This window comes from Colossoma macropomum, unplaced genomic scaffold (assembly GCF_904425465.1).
Source record: "Colossoma macropomum unplaced genomic scaffold, Colossoma_macropomum, whole genome shotgun sequence".
NCBI lineage: Eukaryota > Metazoa > Chordata > Actinopteri > Characiformes > Serrasalmidae > Colossoma > Colossoma macropomum.
The window spans coordinates 28,647,989-28,669,212 of NW_023494788.1; the positions used below are offsets into that span (position 1 = coordinate 28,647,989).

At 37.6% G+C, this 21,224-nt stretch overlaps 1 protein-coding gene across 1 annotated transcript in view; it reads left to right on the forward strand.

Moving 5' to 3' along the window:
* Positions 1-354: 354 nt before the first annotated feature.
* Positions 355-21,224, forward strand: part of LOC118807171 (disks large homolog 1-like) — a 30,890-nt gene continuing 10,020 nt past the window's right edge. The window contains exons 1-3 of the mRNA XM_036569067.1: positions 355-887; positions 6,360-6,491; positions 15,904-15,989. Coding sequence (XP_036424960.1) covers positions 872-887; positions 6,360-6,491; positions 15,904-15,989 — 234 coding nt within the window. The 5' untranslated portion in view covers positions 355-871. The remainder of the gene's footprint in view (positions 888-6,359; positions 6,492-15,903; positions 15,990-21,224) is intronic.

The following is a 21,224-nucleotide window of genomic DNA, read 5'->3' on the forward strand; positions in this document are numbered from 1 at the left end:
TAACGTTCTCCTCATTTCCCCCAACGAATTTACTAGCTGTTGTAAATGTAAGTGTGGTGTGTTATGCTTTATATATGCTTTTTTATGGGATTAAGTTTCCCAAAGACTATTATTATTCGATTTGATTAATTATTCAAAAGTCTTCAACTTACAGTCTAGCCATAAACATTGCGTAAATACTCCAAAAATTTAGATTCAGTTGACTCTTGAATCGTTTGGATCGATTTATTTGACTGAAAAGAATCGGTTCAAAAAAGGAGTCATTCACGTACTTCAATGGTAGACAAACAAGTTATATCATCAGATCAGAATGAAAGTTGCGAAATATTGATAACATATAGGGTCAGTTTAACCGCTTTTTCTGCTCCCGATTACATTTCTTCTCCTGTTAAAGTAATAGACTGGAGGTGTGAATGAAAAATCATAGCAAGGCTGTGACACGCGGGTCATTAGGACACTGTGTGTGAACCAGCCGCCCCCTCATCTGAGCAGGTTGCCAGCCCTGCGTAGTCTGAGTAAAACGTCCAGAGAACTGGACAACACCGCCCTCCACATTTCGTCAAAACTTTATAGCATGATGAAGGCTGTGCAGACGGCAAGAAGAGCGGGAGGCAACACTGGCGGGTGAACTTTCCCTCCGTCTGAAGAGTTTACACCGCTATTAAACCGTCATAGCGCATCTCGTGTCTCGTCTCGTGCCAACAGGACTGAGACGGTCAGACCGAAAAGAAAACAAGCGAGCGACAGACTGTGAGAAAGTGAGAAAGCTCTGTTAGTTCGCCGTAAGACGTTAAATGAAACGTGAAGGCGATTTGGAAATACTAACACTGACTTAGCGGACTGTGTAACTGTCAGGTCACAGTTGTTCACCATGGTCCATAAGTACGGTAAGTCCATTTCACACGGGAGATGGGGAGGCTAACGTTAACTTTGGCTATAGCTAGCATACTGTCGGTTTAACTGTGAAGTTAACTGACGAGTGTTAGCTGTGTTGCTTCATACGAACTGCACCTAAAGTCTCTCAGTTCAAGCTGATAGTTTAGTTTTTACTCTGAAAGCTTTAACACTGACATGCTGACAGTGTGGCTATTCATATTCTGGAAATTCCCTTGGGAAGCAGGAAGTATTTTTCCTCGCGCTGTTGACAACTTTCTCCTCAGATCATTGAGCACTGGGACCTCCGAGAGCAGCTTCTGGGTGTTAAGTAGTGCAACCAGAAGAGAAGTTTGGGCGTTCCCCTTTACTCCTCTCACTAAGCTCTAACCGTTACTCCCATCTTCTGTAAGTCAAACAAATGGAGTAACTTACTTGCCTTGTGGTCTGAGGCTTAACTCTGAGGTACTGAGAAAGATTCCGTCAGCCTTAGTAACAGCTGAAGGGGAATTCCACAGAATTTTCAAAATTTGCTGCGAAGTGAATTGCTGAGAAAGCTTCTGACTTACGATGGTGGTGATAGGAACCAGAGGTTACAACGCAAATAAAGATATTTAATAACAGTGATCCTACACGTGCCTTTATCTAATGTAGGTAATGGTACAATAATGATTAATCGGTAACACTTTACATTAAGGGTCGCTAATCAATAATTAAATATATAATAATCAACTATTAGTTTCCCATTAGTTAGTTATTAGTTAACTCTTCATTAAGCATTAGCTATTACTTAGTAATTGATTAAGCACTTATCAATTAGTAATTAAGTACACTGTTAGGTCATAAGTTAGTTTGTTGTTAGTTTGTGGCTTACTTACTCATTATCTGTGTGCTAATTGCTGCTTATTACATTGTTAATTAACTAATAAGTATTTTTCTTCATATAAAGAAGTAACGTGATAACTTACTAGCACTTATGTGTTAATCACGCTAATTATCTGTTAATTAACTTTCCATCACCTCCATATATTCAGTTGCTTCACTTTTCTCACTTTGGTTCATTAAAGATGCTTATGGTTCTATCTGACCATAAGATGAGCGCACACAAATTCATGGACAGTTTTGTTATTCATCACGTTCATCTTGGCATATCTGTACTCATATCTGGTAGGAGTGCATGTAAGTTTGGGCATAAATGCTGGATATGTGGCTAATTAACCAAAACTATTATCAACATAATCTGTAATTGCAAAAATAAAAACAACAGTAGAAAATATCAATAATACTAATTTGTGTGCATGACAGCCCAGTACAAAAGTGGATGTACTTACTTTACATGCACATTGATATAAACAAGTGCTGCAACTATTTCATGTTCCATTTAAAGACACATTACACTGTGCTTTTGTTGTCATACACTGCAATAATACAGCGTTTATTTTAGGGAATTAATTACACTAAACAATCACTCTACTATGTTAACAACACTGAGAGTATTTTGTTTTATTTCACATTTTATTTTTTTCCAGTTGTTTTCATTTTAATACTATTAAGTTTGGTCAGCAGGGGAGGAGTGCACTCACTGCTGGACATCAAACTCCACCCACGAGCACGGCCATTAGCTTTCATGCCAAACACTGCCGTTTTATTGGCTGACTACTGAAACATCTGCATGAATTAGTGTGTGCTTCATGTAAATGATATGTAAATGAGGTGCTGGTAGGCTGGTTTCATGCACTGAAGCTGATTTATCATTTATGCTCAAATCTCCACTTGTTTCCACATCGTACAAAATTGTTATGAATCAGACGCAGAGCAGTTCATACCGTATAAAAGGCAAGAAAAAGGTGTTCCTTTTTTACGTAACTTTGATGATTAATGGGCCCTTTTCACAAGATTCGTGATTACTTCCGGTTTAAGCATTAGCAGGGTAAAACTCACTTCCTCTCCATATAGCTACTGCAGACGCGATGTCAAAGTGTTTAGTAGTGAACTGTAACGCTCAAACACGGAGCTACAACAGCTGTATTTTAGTTTTCCTGCACGGTTGTGACAGTGAGAGTAAGAAGCTCTGACTTAACTGTAAACAGAGCTAAAATGCTGTATGTTGTTTTTACTGCAGTTCTGCTGCAGCTGCTTCACATCAAGCCGTCTCTGTGTCTTTGTACAACACGCCAGCGAGTTCGGTAATCTTCTGTTTTCAAAAGAAAGAAGAACTTTTATATGTAGCATAAATGTTATAGACTTTGTTTATATTAAGCTAGCTATACTGGCTAGAAGCTACTGCTAACCAAACTAGCCCGGTTAACATGAAGCAGCTTTTTCAGATGTTTTTTTTCAGCTAGGAGTCGCGTTTTTGACTGAGCAGTGAAAGGTGGATGTTTTCTGAAGTGCTGCTTCAAAAATTGCCATGAAACTATAAGAATAATGCTGTTTGGCAGATCGCTAACATAGCTAGCGTTAGAGCTAACTTAGCTTTAAAGTTTGATGCTCATACGAAGCTGGTGCTCCTCAAACTGCTAATGGCAGGCTAGCTAATTAGCGACTGTAGCCTGCTAGCCTACCGTAAGCTAATACAGTTTAAACGATGTCTATCAAATAGACTTTACATGTAAAAGTTTTTTGTTTGTGTTTATGTCAGAAGTCACTGCCATCATGTAGCTAAATGTGTCACAGAACCTGCTCCACGTTAGCCAGCTGGTGCCAGCAGCTAATGAAAGCTAACTAGCTTCCTTATTTTGGGAACACAGCTACAGTTAGAAGTGGCTTCTAGCGTTGCTAGCTAGCGACAGCTAAACAACGTTTACCAAATTCATACTACACAGAAGAACTTTAATTTCTTTTGAAAACAAAAATATTACAGAAATCGCTGGCATGTTGTACAACTACAGAGACACTGCTTGATGTGAGCAGCTGTAAGCAGGGCTTCACCACACACAGCATTTTAGCTGTGTTTACAGTTAAATCAGTGCTTCCATTCACTTCCTATTGTCATGATAGTGCACGAAAACTAACATATGTCTGTTGTAGCTCAGTATTTGAGCATTATAGTTCACTGCTAAAGCTTAATCCGGATGTAATCGCGACTCTTTGTGAAAAGGGCCCATGGCCATTAGATCTTTACATTTTGACCATTAATTACTTCTTAAATTCCACTTAATCAACCATTCATTGCTTCTTAAATTCCTCTTACTTAATCATTAATTACTGCTTTTGTGTTGCCACTTTACTTGGAGGGACACAAAAGCAGTAATTAATGGTTAAGTAAGAGGAATTTAAGAAGTAATTAATGGTCAAAATGTAAAGATCCAATGGCCATGGGCCCTTTTCACAAAGAGTCGCGATTACGTCTGGATTAATAGTTAGCAGTGAACTATAATGCTCAAATACTGAGCTACAACAGACATATGTTAGTTTTCGTGCACTATCATGACAAAATGACCATTAGATCTTTACATTTTGACCATTAATTAGTTCTTAAATTCCTCTTACTTAACCATTAATTACTGATTTTGTGTTGTCACTTTACTTGGAGGGACACAAAAGCAGTAATTAATGGTTAAGTAAGACGAATTTAGGAAGTAATTAATGATTAAGTAAGAGGAATTTAAGAAGCAATGAATGGTTGATTAAGTGGAATTTAAGAAGTAATTAATGGTCAAAATGTAAAGATCTAATGGCCATTAATCATCGAAGTTACGTAAAAAAAAAACACCTTTTTATTGCCTTTTATACGGTATGAACTGCTGATTCATAACAATTTTGTACGATGTGGAAACAAGTGGAGATTTGAGCATAAATGATAAATCAGCTTCAGTGCATGAAACCAGCCTACCAGCACCTCATTTACATATCATTTACATGAAGCACACACTAATTCATGCAGATGTTTCAGTAGTCAGCCAATAAAACGGCAGTCTTTGGCATGAAAGCTAATGGCCGTGCTCATGGGTGGAGTTTGATGTCCAGCAGTGAGTGCACTCCTCCCCTGCTGACCAAACTTAATAGTATTAAAATGAAAACAACTGGAAAAAAATAAAATGTGAAATAAAACAAAATACTCTCAGTGTTGTTAACATAGTAGAGTGATTGTTTAGTGTAATTAATTCCCTAAAATAAACGCTGTATTATTGCAGTGTATGACAACAAAAGCACAGTGTAATGTGTCTTTAAATGGAACATGAAATAGTTGCAGCACTTGTTTATATCAATGTGCATGTAAAGTAAGTACATCCACTTTTGTACTGGGCTGTCATGCACACAAATTAGTATTATTGATATTTTCTACTGTTGTTTTTATTTTTGCAATTACAGATTATGTTGATAATAGTTTTGGTTAATTAGCCACATATCCAGCATTTATGCCCAAACTTACATGCACTCCTACCAGATATGAGTACAGATATGCCAAGATGAACGTGATGAATAACAAAACTGTCCATGAATTTGTGTGCGCTCATCTTATGGTCAGATAGAACCATAAGCATCTTTAATGAACCAAAGTGAGAAAAGTGAAGCAACTGAATATATGGAGGTGATGGAAAGTTAATTAACAGATAATTAGCGTGATTAACACATAAGTGCTAGTAAGTTATCACGTTACTTCTTTATATGAAGAAAAATACTTATTAGTTAATTAACAATGTAATAAGCAGCAATTAGCACACAGATAATGAGTAAGTAAGCCACAAACTAACAACAAACTAACTTATGACCTAACAGTGTACTTAATTACTAATTGATAAGTGCTTAATCAATTACTAAGTAATAGCTAATGCTTAATGAAGAGTTAACTAATAACTAACTAATGGGAAACTAATAGTTGATTATTATATATTTAATGATTGATTAGTGACCCTTAATGTAAAGTGTTACCGATTAATCAAAGTAAAGTTTCTTAGGGTACTGTTTGGTCTGCATGTATCTCTCTGACATTAATACGTTTTAGAAATATGCTTTAGGCTGCAAAACCATCATAAAACACTTACAAACATCAGACAACCTGCAACGTTCGTAACACTTTTGTACAGTATATAACTTCCTGTACACCGTTGTGATGTAGCTTTTAGACGAATATAATGCTTCACACATCTGTTTGAAATCATTGCTATCGCCACCATTGTGAACAATTACAACTTTTCAACTTAAAGAACTGGTATCGAAGCTAAATCACAGTTCAACACTTAGAATTTCAAATGGGGGCAAAATTAGGAACCTTTTTCAGATAAGCCTTCAATGAGTGGTTCTTCCCCCTTTATCACAGCTCTGTGAGTTATAGTAAATGATCTTATTTTAAACTTAAATTTAAATCTTTGTTGTAGGCTGCTTGAAATATGCTGATTATGGACAAACTTAAAAGATGTACAGTTTAAATTGATACATTTATTATAACACATATAGCATTGGTAGCTGAAAGATACATGAACAGCATTTTGAAGCAAAAAGCAGACAGTGTATATAGTCACATTTCTTTTTTTTATTTACAGATACGGAGAGAGCTGTTGGGTTACTGAAGCAGTATCAGGCTAGTCTGACTAGCCCAGAGGAGCAGGCTCTGAAGACCAGTGTGGGAAAGGTTTCTGCTATCTTTGGCAGCCAGCTGTTTAAGGCCCTTTTAGGTAAGATTTGGTTCTATGTGAATCATTTCTCCGGACACATTCTTTTAAAGGTTCGACATTTTTAGAGCTGAAGACTTCACTGACTTCAGCATACTTCACATAAAATCACTGTGGTTCAAGAAAATATTTGACTTTGCAACTCTGTTTCTTTTTTTCAATAATGCTGTGTTCTGCTGTTGGACTAGCTCATGAATTTCAGTTATACTATAATCATCCAGTCTTAAAAAAATCCAGCTCTGGCTGTAGTCCCACATGCTGAATATTGCTCATTCCTCTGTTTCCAGTACATACAACCAAGATGAACAGATGAAGGTCTGGTTCATTTACGTGTCATCATAACAAAGTTTAGATTTATTGAGTTAGGCCAAATAAAAGCCCTCTTTCAACAAGACAACAAAATGATCTTTGTGCCTCACAAGTATGTCTTTTTTTAAGATTAAATCTTATTAATTGCTCCCTGCTGGTACCTTTTCAGTGTCGCGCAGCATTCCATGCTAGTTGGAATGCTGTACAACACTGAGAAGGTGCCGAAACTAGAATGAAAAAAGCATGAGTAGGGCCACACAGAGCTAAAAATAAATATTATCATGTTAAGTGAAAGTAATATGTAATTTAGCAGAAACTTTGGTAAGGACAGTCCAATGTGAGTAACCTGTGGTTAGGTGGCAGTAGTTGTGCGCAGTTTAGACGGTCACTGAACACATGGACTCGTACTGGGTGATGAAATCTCAATTATCATCATTTGCCCCAGTAATGATGACAAGCCTACAGTAACAAACATAAATAGACTTTTGTAAATTTTTATTTAATTTACTAAATGGGTAATGCTCACAACAGAGGAGTTTTAGCCATTCACTTACAACAGTACAAAAGAGCAGGGCAGTCAGAAATGTCATCTAACAAGCTAATGATGCACTGGTATCACTTACTCCCTTCTGATATTAGTACAAATGCTTCATCCTTAAGTAGTTGCTTATACTGGTACTGGTCTTAACTCTGTCTGACCATATTATTCTATTCATGTAAATAAATGCTGATATTTATACCATTCCACTTTTATATATTGTATTTTGGTAAAAGTAGTGTTCTGTGTCACAAATAAAGCATACTAAGCTTGAAAGAATGACATTTTTGAGTGTTTTAATAGCTTGCTGGCCTCCCCTAGAAATATTGATGTTACACAGTTTGTGGTGAACACTTTTAGTACTGCTAGTCTAAAATGTCAAATAATCCCACACTGCCGACATGTAGACCTGTGCATTACTCAGTAGAGCACTCTAGTGCTGATGCAAATACTATATTTAAGTACCAGTATCAGATCAGTATCAGTGCATCACAACAGCAAGCTATTTTTTAGTGTCAGTTATTTTTCAGTTTCAATTAAGTGGATAGAAGGATTGCGTCAAAAAAAGGGGATTGTGTCAAAAAAGGGCACACGTCCTCTGTTATTGCTATTTTTCTTGACTGTTAAGGCAGTTTTTAAAAGATGCTGCATGCGTGTTCCTCATGTGATTTTTTTTATGGAAAAAAAAACAATAATTATGCATATTTAGTGTTGTAACAGATTTCCATGTGACATACCTCTTAAAAGTCTGTGGAGGAGACGTTTTTAAAAAGAATGCTAACATTCTCTTACTGAGTGACGTGGAGTTACTCAGTTTTTTTAAAGGGAAAGTGCTCAAATAGCTCTGTATAATGTGATCTTGTTTTATGGCTAAGATGGTAAAAATAAATAAATAATAACATAAAATAAAATAAACCCACATTTCCTTCTCAGTAGGTTATGGGGAAATCAGGGAGGCCAAAGGCACACAGCTTGTGATTGTCATGACAACTGACATAACCATACATAAATGTTATAAAGGCTTATTTCAATCGATGTCATCTGTCATAAAGGCTATTTAGCTTACTAAATTGGCCAAAGTAACCTTTATAGTGAGTGATGCCTGTTGGAAAAAGCATTTATAAACATTTATGTAGGATTATGCCCACTCTCATGACAAGCTTATGTGGGTGTCATTTAGACTAATGAACAGTCAAACTGTAAAGCGTTAACCAACTTTGTGCACTAACCTTGAATAACCATCACATTGATTCCACCTTTCAGTTATAATAGTAATAATTTGTTACTCTGTGTTTAGTCTCTGTCTTGTGTTGTTTTTTTTTTCTCTGAAGTTACAAACTCGATTCTTAAGTTTCTTATAGTTTTGCTCTGCAAAGGAAAACGTTTTTTCTTCAACAAATGGCTGAGTAGTTATCTTAATTACCAGGCCCAAACTTTAATGAGGGCTTCCTATAAGACAGCTACAGCTGCAGCACTGTTGAAAAATACTGCCGGGGGTTGTGGCTTAGGCAGGGCGTTAGTTTAGTTTGGGTTGCTATGAGCCTGTAGTGAAGAGAGGGACAGGTTTTCCCTTTATTCTAGTCCCAGGTGATCTATACACCTGTTGAATATAACAAATCAGCCTGTATGCCACAATGTACAAAAAGGTGCATTTATAACACCTTAATGCCTTTGTAATGCAGTACTGTATTGGCAATACATGACCTCTCCTTGTGTTTTTATCCAGTTACAGTATGTTTAACAGATGTTACAAAGGCTCTTAATTATTCTATCAGTATCTGAATCAGGGATATAGAAACCACACCATTTCCAGCCTGAAACTGGCAAAATAAGTGGATAAGATTTCCACACATTCCGGAAAGAGCTTGGATTGTTAGTGGAATGTGCAAGGCTGACGTTAACTGCAGATAGACTGAAAACAAAAAGCTCATTGCTTCGGTGCTTCATTCCCATCTTCCCTCAGGCTGGGTGTGTTTTTTTCCGAGCATACTGTACTGTGGAGGAGAGCTTTAAGCTGTCTCTCAGGTATAGAAGAGAATGGGGTCAAGTAAGGCCCAGCTGTGAGAAACATGTGGTTTTAATCAGCGCGAACTCTGGGGTGGTGCCCAGTACGAATGGGAACATAATATTTCCACTAACAGTTTTTCTCTATTATTTGGTCTTAATGCGTGTACCAAGCAGCTTGGCCTACTAAACAACACAGCGGTGGTTTGCAGTAGAGGGAACACTGCCCATCATCATTCATGCAGCCTGTTTAATATGATCATGTTTGCATTTCCAACTGATACTTGCTGTTTTGAAAACCTCAGTGCGTCATAAAAGTGACATAAATTGTTCAAATGTTTTGTACGTTCGTCACTGTGGCTTTGGTAAAGGAAAGTAATGATTGCTGAATGTAATATAAATTTGAAAAATATACTTATTAAGAGCAGGTTTGTATATTTTGTACTGTATGTGTGTTTTGTTGTCTTATCATATTATAATTATGGTAAAGGTATGGGAGAACTGTGACGGGCTTGCAACAAGCCAAGCTCTGTGCTCTGTGGAAGGGACGGAGAGTGGACGGAAAGCTTGATTGGATGTCTGCATGATTGCACAATTTTCAACAAAGGTTTCCTTAACAGCAGACTCATCCCCTTGTTCCAAACACACAAAAACACAGGGGAACAGGCAGCTCTCACAAAAGAGGTGCTGTGGCGACCTCTATTACAGCATCCCTTGTTTGTACTGAGTAGAACTGCATTTAAGACCAAATACCACAAAGCTATGTATTTCCACAGAAAATTCCTTAGCTTTAACTTAACACAAGCAACACTAAACATCCATTAAAATGCAGTAAAGGGTATCATTACTTAAAGGGAGCAGTAAAAGGGGCCATACACACAGCACAATTCTGTAGAAGTATAGTGGGAACTGTGCAGTTTTTATGGTTGGAGGGGTTAGCATTTTTTGTTCTGTGGCCAGAAGTTCATGTGGTCTTTTAGGATTCAGTTGGCTGTGGGAACATTTTCCAGAGCAGTTTATTTTAACACATTTTTTACTGTTTAAAGGATCCATGTCCTATATTTTTCTTGTATTTAATTTTTTTCTCTAATAACATTTATGTGGGTTTATGCACCAAAAACAGTCATAATAAATTTTTACTTAACCATTTTCCTTTTCTGCTGTGCCTTTTAGATGGAAATGGTCGTATGCAAGAGTTTGAATGCCAGCAGTCGAAGTACATGTTTTGTTGATGTTAAGAGAAAATAAATGAACACATTCTCTACTGGGAACTTAAGCATGACATTTTCCTGCACATTTTAGTGCAAAATTCCTGTTTAGTAGCTGACTTTCATTTAATTTATGAATTTAGCATATTACGTAACATATATAAAACATCAAATAAAAAACATGGCATAACTTGTGTGCATGCTACATTTTATGTTACTATGTTACAATCAGTAAATAAACAGTAATTGTGCATTAAAATATGAAGAACTGTGTTTCCTGTAGAGGATGTGCACTCGTTTTCACTTAGAAAATCAACAATACATGTCCAGGGATGGTCAATTGAAAGATCTCTGTTCTGATTGGTTGCCCTGTACTGTGGCTCATTCAGAAAGCAGTCTGGAATGAAACACTATTTTAGTACTGATATGAACCTTTTAAAATAAGTACCTAAATGTGGAGAAAACATTAACGCATTGCACTGAACAGCTACATTTTGCAAGTTTAAGACCTGTATTCATTGAATATTTTATAGATGTACCTAGAGAAATTGGGGCATTTAGTATTTAAAGATTCGCCTGAAAGATTGAGTGAATGAGAGTGAGAGACATTCAGAAGGACAAACTAGTGCCAGCCACCTGCTTTGTTGCTGTCTCTGCAATTACGACTGAATTTATTCCTGGTGAACAGATACAATTTCCATAGATCATTATTGCCTCCATCCTTTGAGACAGCTTAGAGAACTTTAGTAAACGAGGAGGTGTTTCTGTCTGACACACTTAAACACTTCCATTCATTATAAAGCTGAATGTTTTATAATCATGCAGCGGGCCCTGCTCACTTAGGTTGCACTTTACTTACTTTACTTACTCTCTCTCTCTCTCTCTTTCTCTCTCTCTCATCTGTCTCTGGCCAGCCGGGCAACATAACTGCCTCCCACACACTGTTCTCTTCCCACTCACACAGACTCACACAGACACAGCATGATGAGTCACATCGCCCCATTCTTCTACTGTCTTTCCCACTGCACCCCAGTGGGACTCCGACGCTGCCCCTGACACCCCCTCATGCACAAACATGCACACACACCGTCGCTCAGATATCTCAAAAAAGTTCTTTATAAAACCTTTCAAACATTTATGTTCTTTCTAGCTGCACTTCTTTTCCCTTTGTGATGGAACACGTGAACGGGAGTTGTAAATAGAGTATGTTTCACTTTGAACACGGTGGAGCAACAAGCAACACATTATGCCATTAGTGCTGTTTGTGGCTTGGTATGTTAGTCTGTATGACATCAGCAGTATTGTCTCCCCTAATTGTCTTCAAATGGCTGCCCCTTTAATTGGTGACCACGGGCCATGGACAATTACCGACCCGAGAGGTGATGAATAGAGACGAGCAGAGGGCAAGAGCGGGAAAGATACACAGATGAGATAAAAAGGGTGGAGGGTAGATGAAAAAGGCAAAAGCATTAATATTTGGTGATTGTACAAAGTATCCTAAATCAACCAGAGCAGCCAAGGCAGAACAGCATGGCCTAGTGGTGGAAGAGAGTGTTTATCACAGCTATTTCTCATCCCAGGTTTTTGAAAGTGCTGTTGAAAATGCAATGAGTAATACATTAACTAGCACCCAAAAATACAATGATCAGCTATAACATTGAAACTACCTTCTTGTTTTTACACTTATTGTCCATTTTATCAGTTTCATTTACCATTTAGATGCACTTGGTACTTCTGCACTTAAAGACTGTTGTCCATCTGTTTCTCTGCAAACTTTTTCTTAGCCTCCTTTGCACTGTTGTTCAATGGTCAGGACCCACAAGACCATCACAGAGCAGGTATTATTTTGGTGATGGATCATTCTCAGCGCTGCGGTGACATTGCCGTGGTGGTGGCATGTTAGCATGTGTTGAGTTGGTACAAGTGCACCAGATACAGCAGTTTACTAGAGTGTTTAAATACTGTATTCACACACTGTCCACTCTGATAGACACTCCTACCTTGTTGGTCTACCTTGTAGATGTAAAGTCAGAGACAGCAGCTCATCTGTTGCTGCACAGTTTGTCTTAGTCATCCTCTAGTCAATCATCAGTGGTCACAGGACACTGGATGTTTTTGGTTGCTGAACTATACTCAGTCCAACAATTACACTGTGTTTAAAAGTGCAATTTGTAAGATTTAAACACTCCAAAATTATCAGCGGAATGTGAAAAAATAACAGTTATGACGTTATGTCAAAGACGTCTATGTATTGTGTTGTAAAGATATCTACTTAAATTAGCATGCGATCCAGATAGCCCCAGCCCATGCTGCCTTGTAGTACCACTTTGTACCTCAAGAGGCGATAGTGGGTCACTGAAGTGTTGAGTCTGACATCAGTTCAACATGAGAAGATAAAGAAGTGGCACTGCCCTGAGGGCGTACTCTAACCTCTTGTCAATCATGTTGAAGGTACCGTCCCCAGTTAGATCATTTAAAGGCAGGTAGCCAATAAAAGAAACAGTAAAAGCAACAAAGGATCTTGGCAAATGACCATTTTCACCACCACTGCCTGCTCTTGGCAAGAAACCATGTTCAACAGCAAAGAAAAGTAGTGAGTTAACGTTTCTTCTAGACTGGTAAGGAGGGGATGAAGTGAAGAAGGAGGAGGGACTGTGCATTTCCTTGTTTCTTTCGAGAGGGGTGGACACCACAACTTTCTGGAGTATTCTGGTGATATGTTGACCCCTGTTTGTTTGGAGTATGGAGTGTGAATTTGACAGATTGAGTTATCTTACATATTGCTCCTTTAAAAACTCCAGCAGCACTGCTGTGTCTGATTGTCTCATACCAGCACAACACACACTAACATGCTACCGCAACATCAGTGTCACTGCAGTGCTGAGAATGACCCATCACCCAAATAATACCTGCTCTGTGGTAGTCCTGTGGAGGTCCCGACTGCATATACATGTACATTTACGGTATTTAGCAGACGTTATTAGACAGTATAAGTGCAACACAATAAATTTCAACAAGTATTAGATTAGTGCTCACTTAAGTGCTGTACAAAGACTGTGAGAGAGTCTGCTGTTCGGACAACCAGTGGAAGTTTGTTCCACCACCTGGGTGCCAGGACCCAGAAGAGTCTTGACGCTTGTCTTTCACGCGTCTTGAAAGATGGTGGGTCAAGCCGAGCTGCTCTTGAAGCTCAAACGGCTCGAGGTACCATTTCAATTGTGACCATTGCCATAAGGTAGGGAGGGACTGGTCCATTTTTGGCTGTGTAGGCAAGAATCAGGGTTGACATGACATGATACTGCTCCTTTCTGGATGAGTTGCAGGAGTCTGATGGCCCACATAGGAAGACCGGCCAAGAGTGAGTTGCAGTAGTCAAGCCTTGAGATGACAAGAGACTGAACTAGCACCTGGGTGGCCTCCTGAGAGAGAAAAACAGATGTTGTGCAGGAGAAACTTGCATGACTGGGTCAGGCTTGCAATATGGGCTGAGAATGATGACTGGTTATCTAGAGTCACACAAATACTTCTTGCATCTTCAGACAAAATGACCAAAGAGTTCTTGAATAAGATGGCAAGATCATGGTGAAGACCTGTAGTTCCAGGGATGAATAGAAGCTCAGTCCTGCTAGTATTGAGCTTCAGGTGGTGAGCTGCCAACCATGAAGTTATTAAAAGATACACCGATCAGGTATAACATTATGACCACCTCCTTATTTCTACGCTCATTTTATCAGCTCCACTTACTATATAGGTGCACTTTGTGGTCCTACAAATGACTGTAGTCCATCTGTTTCTTTGCATACTTTGTTAGCCCCCTTTTACCATGTTCTTCAGTGGTCAGGACCCTCATAGATCCTCACAGAGCAGGTACTATTTGGGTGGTGGATCATTCTCAGCACTGCAGTAACACTGATGTGTTAGTGTGTGTTGCGCTGGTACGAGTGGATCAGACACAGCAGTGCTGCTGGAGTTTTTGTTGTGCTAAAAGTTTGTAACTGTCAAGAAGCTGATGCTGAGAAAAGAAATAGGCAAAAAAGTAGAATATTTGCACATTAAACTAAGAAGCTTATGGTGTTCTCAGAACAATAGACTGTACAGCCCTAAGCCTAGACCTCTGTTTCAAATGTGTTTCATATTACTTGGGTTTCAAGAAGCAGAAAATGTATAAGACTGAACTTTGGAGGTACAGAAAAATATCCCTGCAGATTTCTTTGAAAACTCAGAGCAAGTCCCCTGAAAGGAATGGACGCTATAATAAAGGCCAAGGGTGGACACAATATATACTGAAAAGTTTTAGTATTATATTTAGTTGTTCTGTTTAGTCTTCTGTGTTTTCTGTGAAATATACATTTTCTTTTTTTTCCCTGCTGTTGAAAAATGAATAACTTGTACTTAATGGCCATTTTGACTGGAAATTAAATAAATGAAATGGTGGTCTCTGACTTTTGAACATTACTGTAGTTTTCATGAAAATTTTGTGAACCTTTTTTGCTGACTGCTTTGAAGACTGCGTGAGCATTTAGGAAACAATAGATATAGTCTGAAACTAACACTGTTCACTGTTTGGACATCTTCAATCACGAATTGAGGCAGACCGAAAAGACCTATGTATTTCCTTAATGAATTAGGTTAGATTGTATTGAATAGCTTGTTCAAGGCAGCTATTCTCTGTGTGAATAGACATAGCCTGCCTATTGTTTCAACTAGCATACCTCTTATATAGTTTACATGGATAATACAGCAAACAAATAGGCCCAATCAGCTGTGATGTCCTGTTTACAACATAATAAAATCTCTTCAGTTTGTGTTAGCAGTTTTTTTGATCATTAACACTGTCAGTTAGAATTACTGTGACCTGCAGTAATGACAGCAGTATTGAGAGTACAGCTGAGGAATGTACTGTGTACTTCACTGTGCTATCAGTAGTGAGTCACATTAACAGCCTTTCTAAGTGAGTGTCACTGCTGCTGCCCTCTAAACTCAGTATGGGCAGGAAATTTGGATGGAGCTGCTGGATGATATTTATAGAGCCCTACAATGGCAGGACTGATGCTCAGGTTGAGCCAAGAACTGACTTTGTTCTTGACCTTGTAATATTTCTCTCATGAAAGTTTTGCACCTGTGTCTTTTGGCATGACTGGTAGGTTTTCCTTTGCTGATTTTAGTTAACATGATACTGTTGAATACCTCATTAAGAATTAGGCTAATTCTAAAATCTGTTTTATTTGTGGATGTAAACCGTATCAGTGGTTTATTATAAGCTAGCCATTGTTTTGAACATGCAAGCTAGTGAGAAGTATTTCAACTGTAAATTATTTGTGTTTCCCACATGACATTGTTCTTCCATTATTTTCAGATATTCAAGAGTGCTATGAGGTGACCCTGCAGCTAAATGCAACAGAGAATGGAAAAAAAGAGAACGGCCCTAAGGAAACATTGGAGGTAAAATTCTTTAGAGAAGACAATGACAATCCAAAAGTGTTAAACACAGAAAAACAAAAACAGTATTCAGAATATAGATACCAAGTTTCAAATAAAGGATTTTATAGAAAGATACACATACCAAACAGATTATAGTATCATGTTAGTTACATTTTGAAAGCAAACATTCAGTTGAAAAAATGCAGGAAAAATGAAAAGAACATGGTGAGTTCTAATGAGCAAACCAGAGGGGAAAGGAAGACTGAGAGAAGACCAATGAGAAGGAAAAAGAGAAAAGTGAGTGTAAAAGGCAGACAGAGAGCGCAAGAGAGGGAGTCATACACTATAGAGCATTAGTCATTTTAGGAAGGACTGCAGAGACAACACTGAGGGCTCATCAGTGGGCAGCATAACGATGGCATCGAAACCTTCAATTAAAAGTGTCTAGTCACATGGCCACGTGAAATATTTATAGACAGAGTAGAGAAAATAACCCCAGGCCTGTGTTAGGAATCTGGGAAAGCCTGGTGGGGAGGAAAATATTATGGAGCCCAGATTGTTTCTTTAGCCCCTACTGCACCACTGCAGTAAAGACCATGCAGTCTAACCAGTCTGAGAAGAGAGTAGATTGTCCGCTGCTCTGAATACCACTAAGTAAGGCCACATTAGCTCGTTGTTGATTTTGAGTTGTTTGTCTTTTTGATCAAGTTGTATTGACAAAGTATGTATTCACATGTATGTTTTTATGCTGGTGTACATGTGCACTCGTAGAATTCTGAAATTTGCGTGCCCTGGTCAAATGACATGTTTGGTTGATTTTCTAAATGAAAAGAAGTTAACGTATCCTCTACTGAGAGCACACTTCTGCACAATTTATTGCTTTTAATTTAATTGCTGTTTATTTGCAGAATTTAGCATATTGGGGAAAAAATGATTTTTTTTTCAAATTTAATATTTTGTGTTTTATTTTTTTACAATATGTTAAACTAAGCAAGTAAATATAGATTTGCAGAGATTGCTTTATTTAACGTTCCTTGTAGAGGATGTGTTCACTTATTTTCACTTAGAAAATCAGCATTTTTTCACTCTCCTACGCTGGTCAGTGCAGATGTGTTTAAACAGTTTGAGTGGCAGCAAATAAATAGTGAAACATAAACATGGTTCACTGCAGCTGTGTTCTATACGGTTTGTGGCTTACAAGATTTTTTAGCATTAACTGATTTGATGAAATACTTCACTAGAAATCATGTAAATAATACTGAGTAACACAATGTGTTTTGGTAATAAACCCTTTCGCCAATGGTTTTGCAAGAAGTTGTTACTGCAAACACGTGTTTTCGTTAGATACTGCTGAGGTTTTTGGCTGTTTCTTTTTTAAACGAGTAATGAATGCATTTCTAATGGTGGTGTAATACTTTTAATGTACAATTTAGTATGACTGGACGTGGCTATGGTCTGAGTATTTTTTCATTATTAAAGTAGAGGGTCCCTGGAATTCAGCTGTAGATGCTTTTGGGAAACCTTGAATACTTTTACTTTCATAATTACACAACTGTTACTAATTAGCATTATTTAGCAAGCTGTTTAAAATTAAATGAATCCTCTGTATCTTCCAGTTCTGTTTCCTAACAAGATGATCGCCTTTGAAGTATAATCAGCATTATACAAAAATTCAGAAGTATATATAAAATGGCAGATCATATATAAAAGAACCATTTCTTTCTGTTTTCAGTTCTGATTTTTTAGAAAAGTGTATCCAGGATTTCGCTTTCGGTCTAGAATTTTAATTTCTGTGTTTACTAATCTCCTTAAAAGTATTGTAGTGTAATGGTGATGGTAATTCTTAGTCTATTAAATTTGGTTAAAACTTTCAATGTTTTTTTTTTTTTTGAAAGAAATCTTTCCATTTTAGGTCTCTTCCTTCAGGCTTCATTCATTCTTTCCTATTGGACTCTTTCTACCGGTGGAAAGTTAACTTTTTAAAATACTAAATGCTTTGGTTGTTTGCTTGGTGACAAATTGAAGTGAACGACTTCAGTGCTGGTGGGGGGGGTGTTGGAGCCTATCCCAGTGGTCACTGGGTGAAAGGCAGAATACACCTTGGACAGGTTGCCAGTCCATCGCAGGCACTGAAAAGTAGTGCTTTTTAGATGTATACATCGGCACAGATATTATCTAATGTAAACTGAGTGACAAAAATTGTATGAATGCAGTATATTTTGTTCATGCAGAAGCAGTGTATACTTAAGCAGTAGAACACAAGAAGGAGTGTGTTATCACGAAATAACATAACGGCTGTTATTTGAACACAACCACGAGTGTTCTATTGCTTTTATACAACAGTTCAATAAATAAAGTAAGAAATAAATAAACTGGGCTGTGAATGTGGCATTTAATATGTTTTAATGGTAGCAGTTCCTTCCGCCAAATTATAGTTCCTTAATAAGCAGCTACGTCAGAGTAACGAGCTCTGCTCACTCACTGCACAGCCAGCAGTTCATTCTCCAGCTCCTTAAACAGACCAACTGACAGTCTGGGAATTTAGTGTAGTCTTATCTTCACAGTCTGACCAAATCAGCTGTAGGTCAAATGTAATCTTAAAAGTATCCAATTTCTGTTTGAGCGCAAAGTAAGAAGTAAAAACGTTCAAATGGCTTGAGCGTCTCCTACAGCTGTCAAAGTTGTTGCTTAGCGACAGCGTTTCAGCGAGTGATCAAGTGTTTGTGGAAAAACCTGTGATGTTATGGTGAAATAACAGCACGATTAGAATGCTTCTCAACCAATCAGCTTGCGTTGCCAGAAATAACTGTTGTATAGATCTAAATAATATAATACAGTGCACAATCTGTATTAAATTTCAAACACTGTTCACTTTACCATTTGAGGGAAAACATGGAAATTTTGAAATGTTTTGAGGTAAAATTTCTATTTACTTTTAATAAACTAGATAATTTCTGATAGTTTTGACAGAATTAATATGGGTTGCGTGATATGGACAGAACACCATATTGGAGCCGCATATTGTGATTCTGATATACCTTACATTATACTAAATGCAGTATACATGTAAATGCATTGATTCATCAATACATCCTAAGAACATCTGTGATTGATCAGAATGTGCACAGCACACAGTAAATCATTCAGTGACTGGTTAGAGGCTCATTTGCATCATGCACACTTAAGCAAGTATTGTGAAGACTGATATAATTATTAGTGATTAAAAATGTATTGTGGAAGCCAATGCAATTGTAAGTATATTCTAGACAATGTTCTGTAGTTTATTAAAATGCAGACAAATAGTAGGCCTAAATGGTTTTATACAAATTTTATATATTGTAGTGAATCATATTTTGGTGTAGGCGCAGAAAAAGAAGACAGTGCTTCGAACAAGTGCAGTTTTATTAACACAGCAGCATGAGAAGCCTGTCACGCAGCGCTGCCAAACAGCCGTGAAGCAGGGTAGGTCCCGTTGACCACTAAACTTACCCAGCCAGCCCTGGGTAGTGGGACGCTACAATATTAATTAAGTTAGTAATTGTTATTAGAAAATTTATTTAACTACAATAGGTTACAGCTGATTGTGTTATATTATAATAAAGCCTGGAAAATGTGATCCAGCTATGATCAAGACTAATTATGCTGCATTTTTTTAAATAATATTTTTGTAATACTTTAGTAAGGATCTAATCTGGCAAGTTTGGCAAGATTTAAAAGTTTACGGACTATTTTGTCTTAGACATACTCTAACAACTATGCAGGTTTTCCTGCAGGTCCTTGCTTGCTTGCTTCCAGATGCATCATTGCTGTGTGACAAGAGCCTTTCTTCCATCGAAATACTGCAGGGGTCACTGACTCACTGTGTTATCTGTGGTGGCGAATGTTCCAGGCCCAGCACAGGCCATGATGACTGTATGGAAATGCAAAGCTCTGCCCTGGGGAGCAGCCGGGTGTTGGGTGAGAGGCAGCTGGCAGTGAAGGGAGGGCTGGAGCTGAGAGAATGTCCAGTGCAGTTCTCATTAGCATTCACAACACATTGTCACCTGAGCGGAGGAGAGGAGTTAAATGAAATGAGTCTGCAAATTCACTGATCCTGTGCAGAGGCTACAGAGAAGAAACAGCTATCAGCAGCTTTTGTGATTGACTAAAGCACAGATCAGTCATTAAGGTTTTGGAATAAGGATGACTTGAGTTTTTAGATAATTATAAATGTTAAGCCTAGGTTAATGTTGCTCCTGCAGACACACAATATACATGTACAAAGTAGCCCTGTGAATAACTTTTCAATACCCAATAAATCTCTTTCAGTGTGTACTGGGCAGTCCTCTTACGTAATTGATACCCTCACCAATTGTGTGGCTTGTCCTGCCCAAACAGTTTTCACATTAACACATCTGTGTTCCCCTACAGTCTCTTTCTCTTTGAGATGGAGAAACTAACAAAGAGGAAACTAACCATCAACAAAAGCTAACATAGCAAATGTTACTTAATTTTTTAAGCTAGCTCATCTGTCTGCCTGTCTTCTATCCATCCATTTGTTTGTTTGCTTGTTCATCCATCCACACATTAGCACCACACGCAGACAGTTGTCAGCTAGATCTGATGAATGATCATCCAGTGCTAGCATTCTTCATGTTCCATGTATAAAGCTTAAAAGAGAGGGAGCCTTTTGTTTTTATGCACTGAAGGTCTGAAACATGCTACCAATAAACATTCACCAGTCTCCATATATCACTTATTTTAAAAGAATAGCTAAAAACATATTTATTCGTTTAGCATTTAAGTAGCTTTTATTATTTTCCTTAGTTTTACTGGTATGTTATTTTTATATTATGTTATGACATTTTAAATGTTTTATTCTATTTTTTTAACATGCTGATAATTGTTATTATTTCTTGTTATTTTCCTGTCACTGCATTTTTATTATTTGAATATTTTTTGACTGCCATTTGTTGCTTTTTTCTTTAACTACTTTACACTGAGAAACCTTATGAGACACCTTGTAAATCTGTGGAATGTGCTTAATAAATAAAGCTTCATATTGTTGTTATTTTTAGTCTGCAGTAGTAATAATGTAGTCTGTTATTCTTAAGAATTCAGATTGGGATATTTGCTTCTATAGCTAGTTAATTTAACTGCTGCTTTCAGTTTCACTTTAGTGATCAGTTTTAGTTGCGTGATATTACGTGCAAACATGATGCTTTTGTAACATTTAGTAATAAGATATTAATAATTAACCTCGCTGTTGTGACTTAT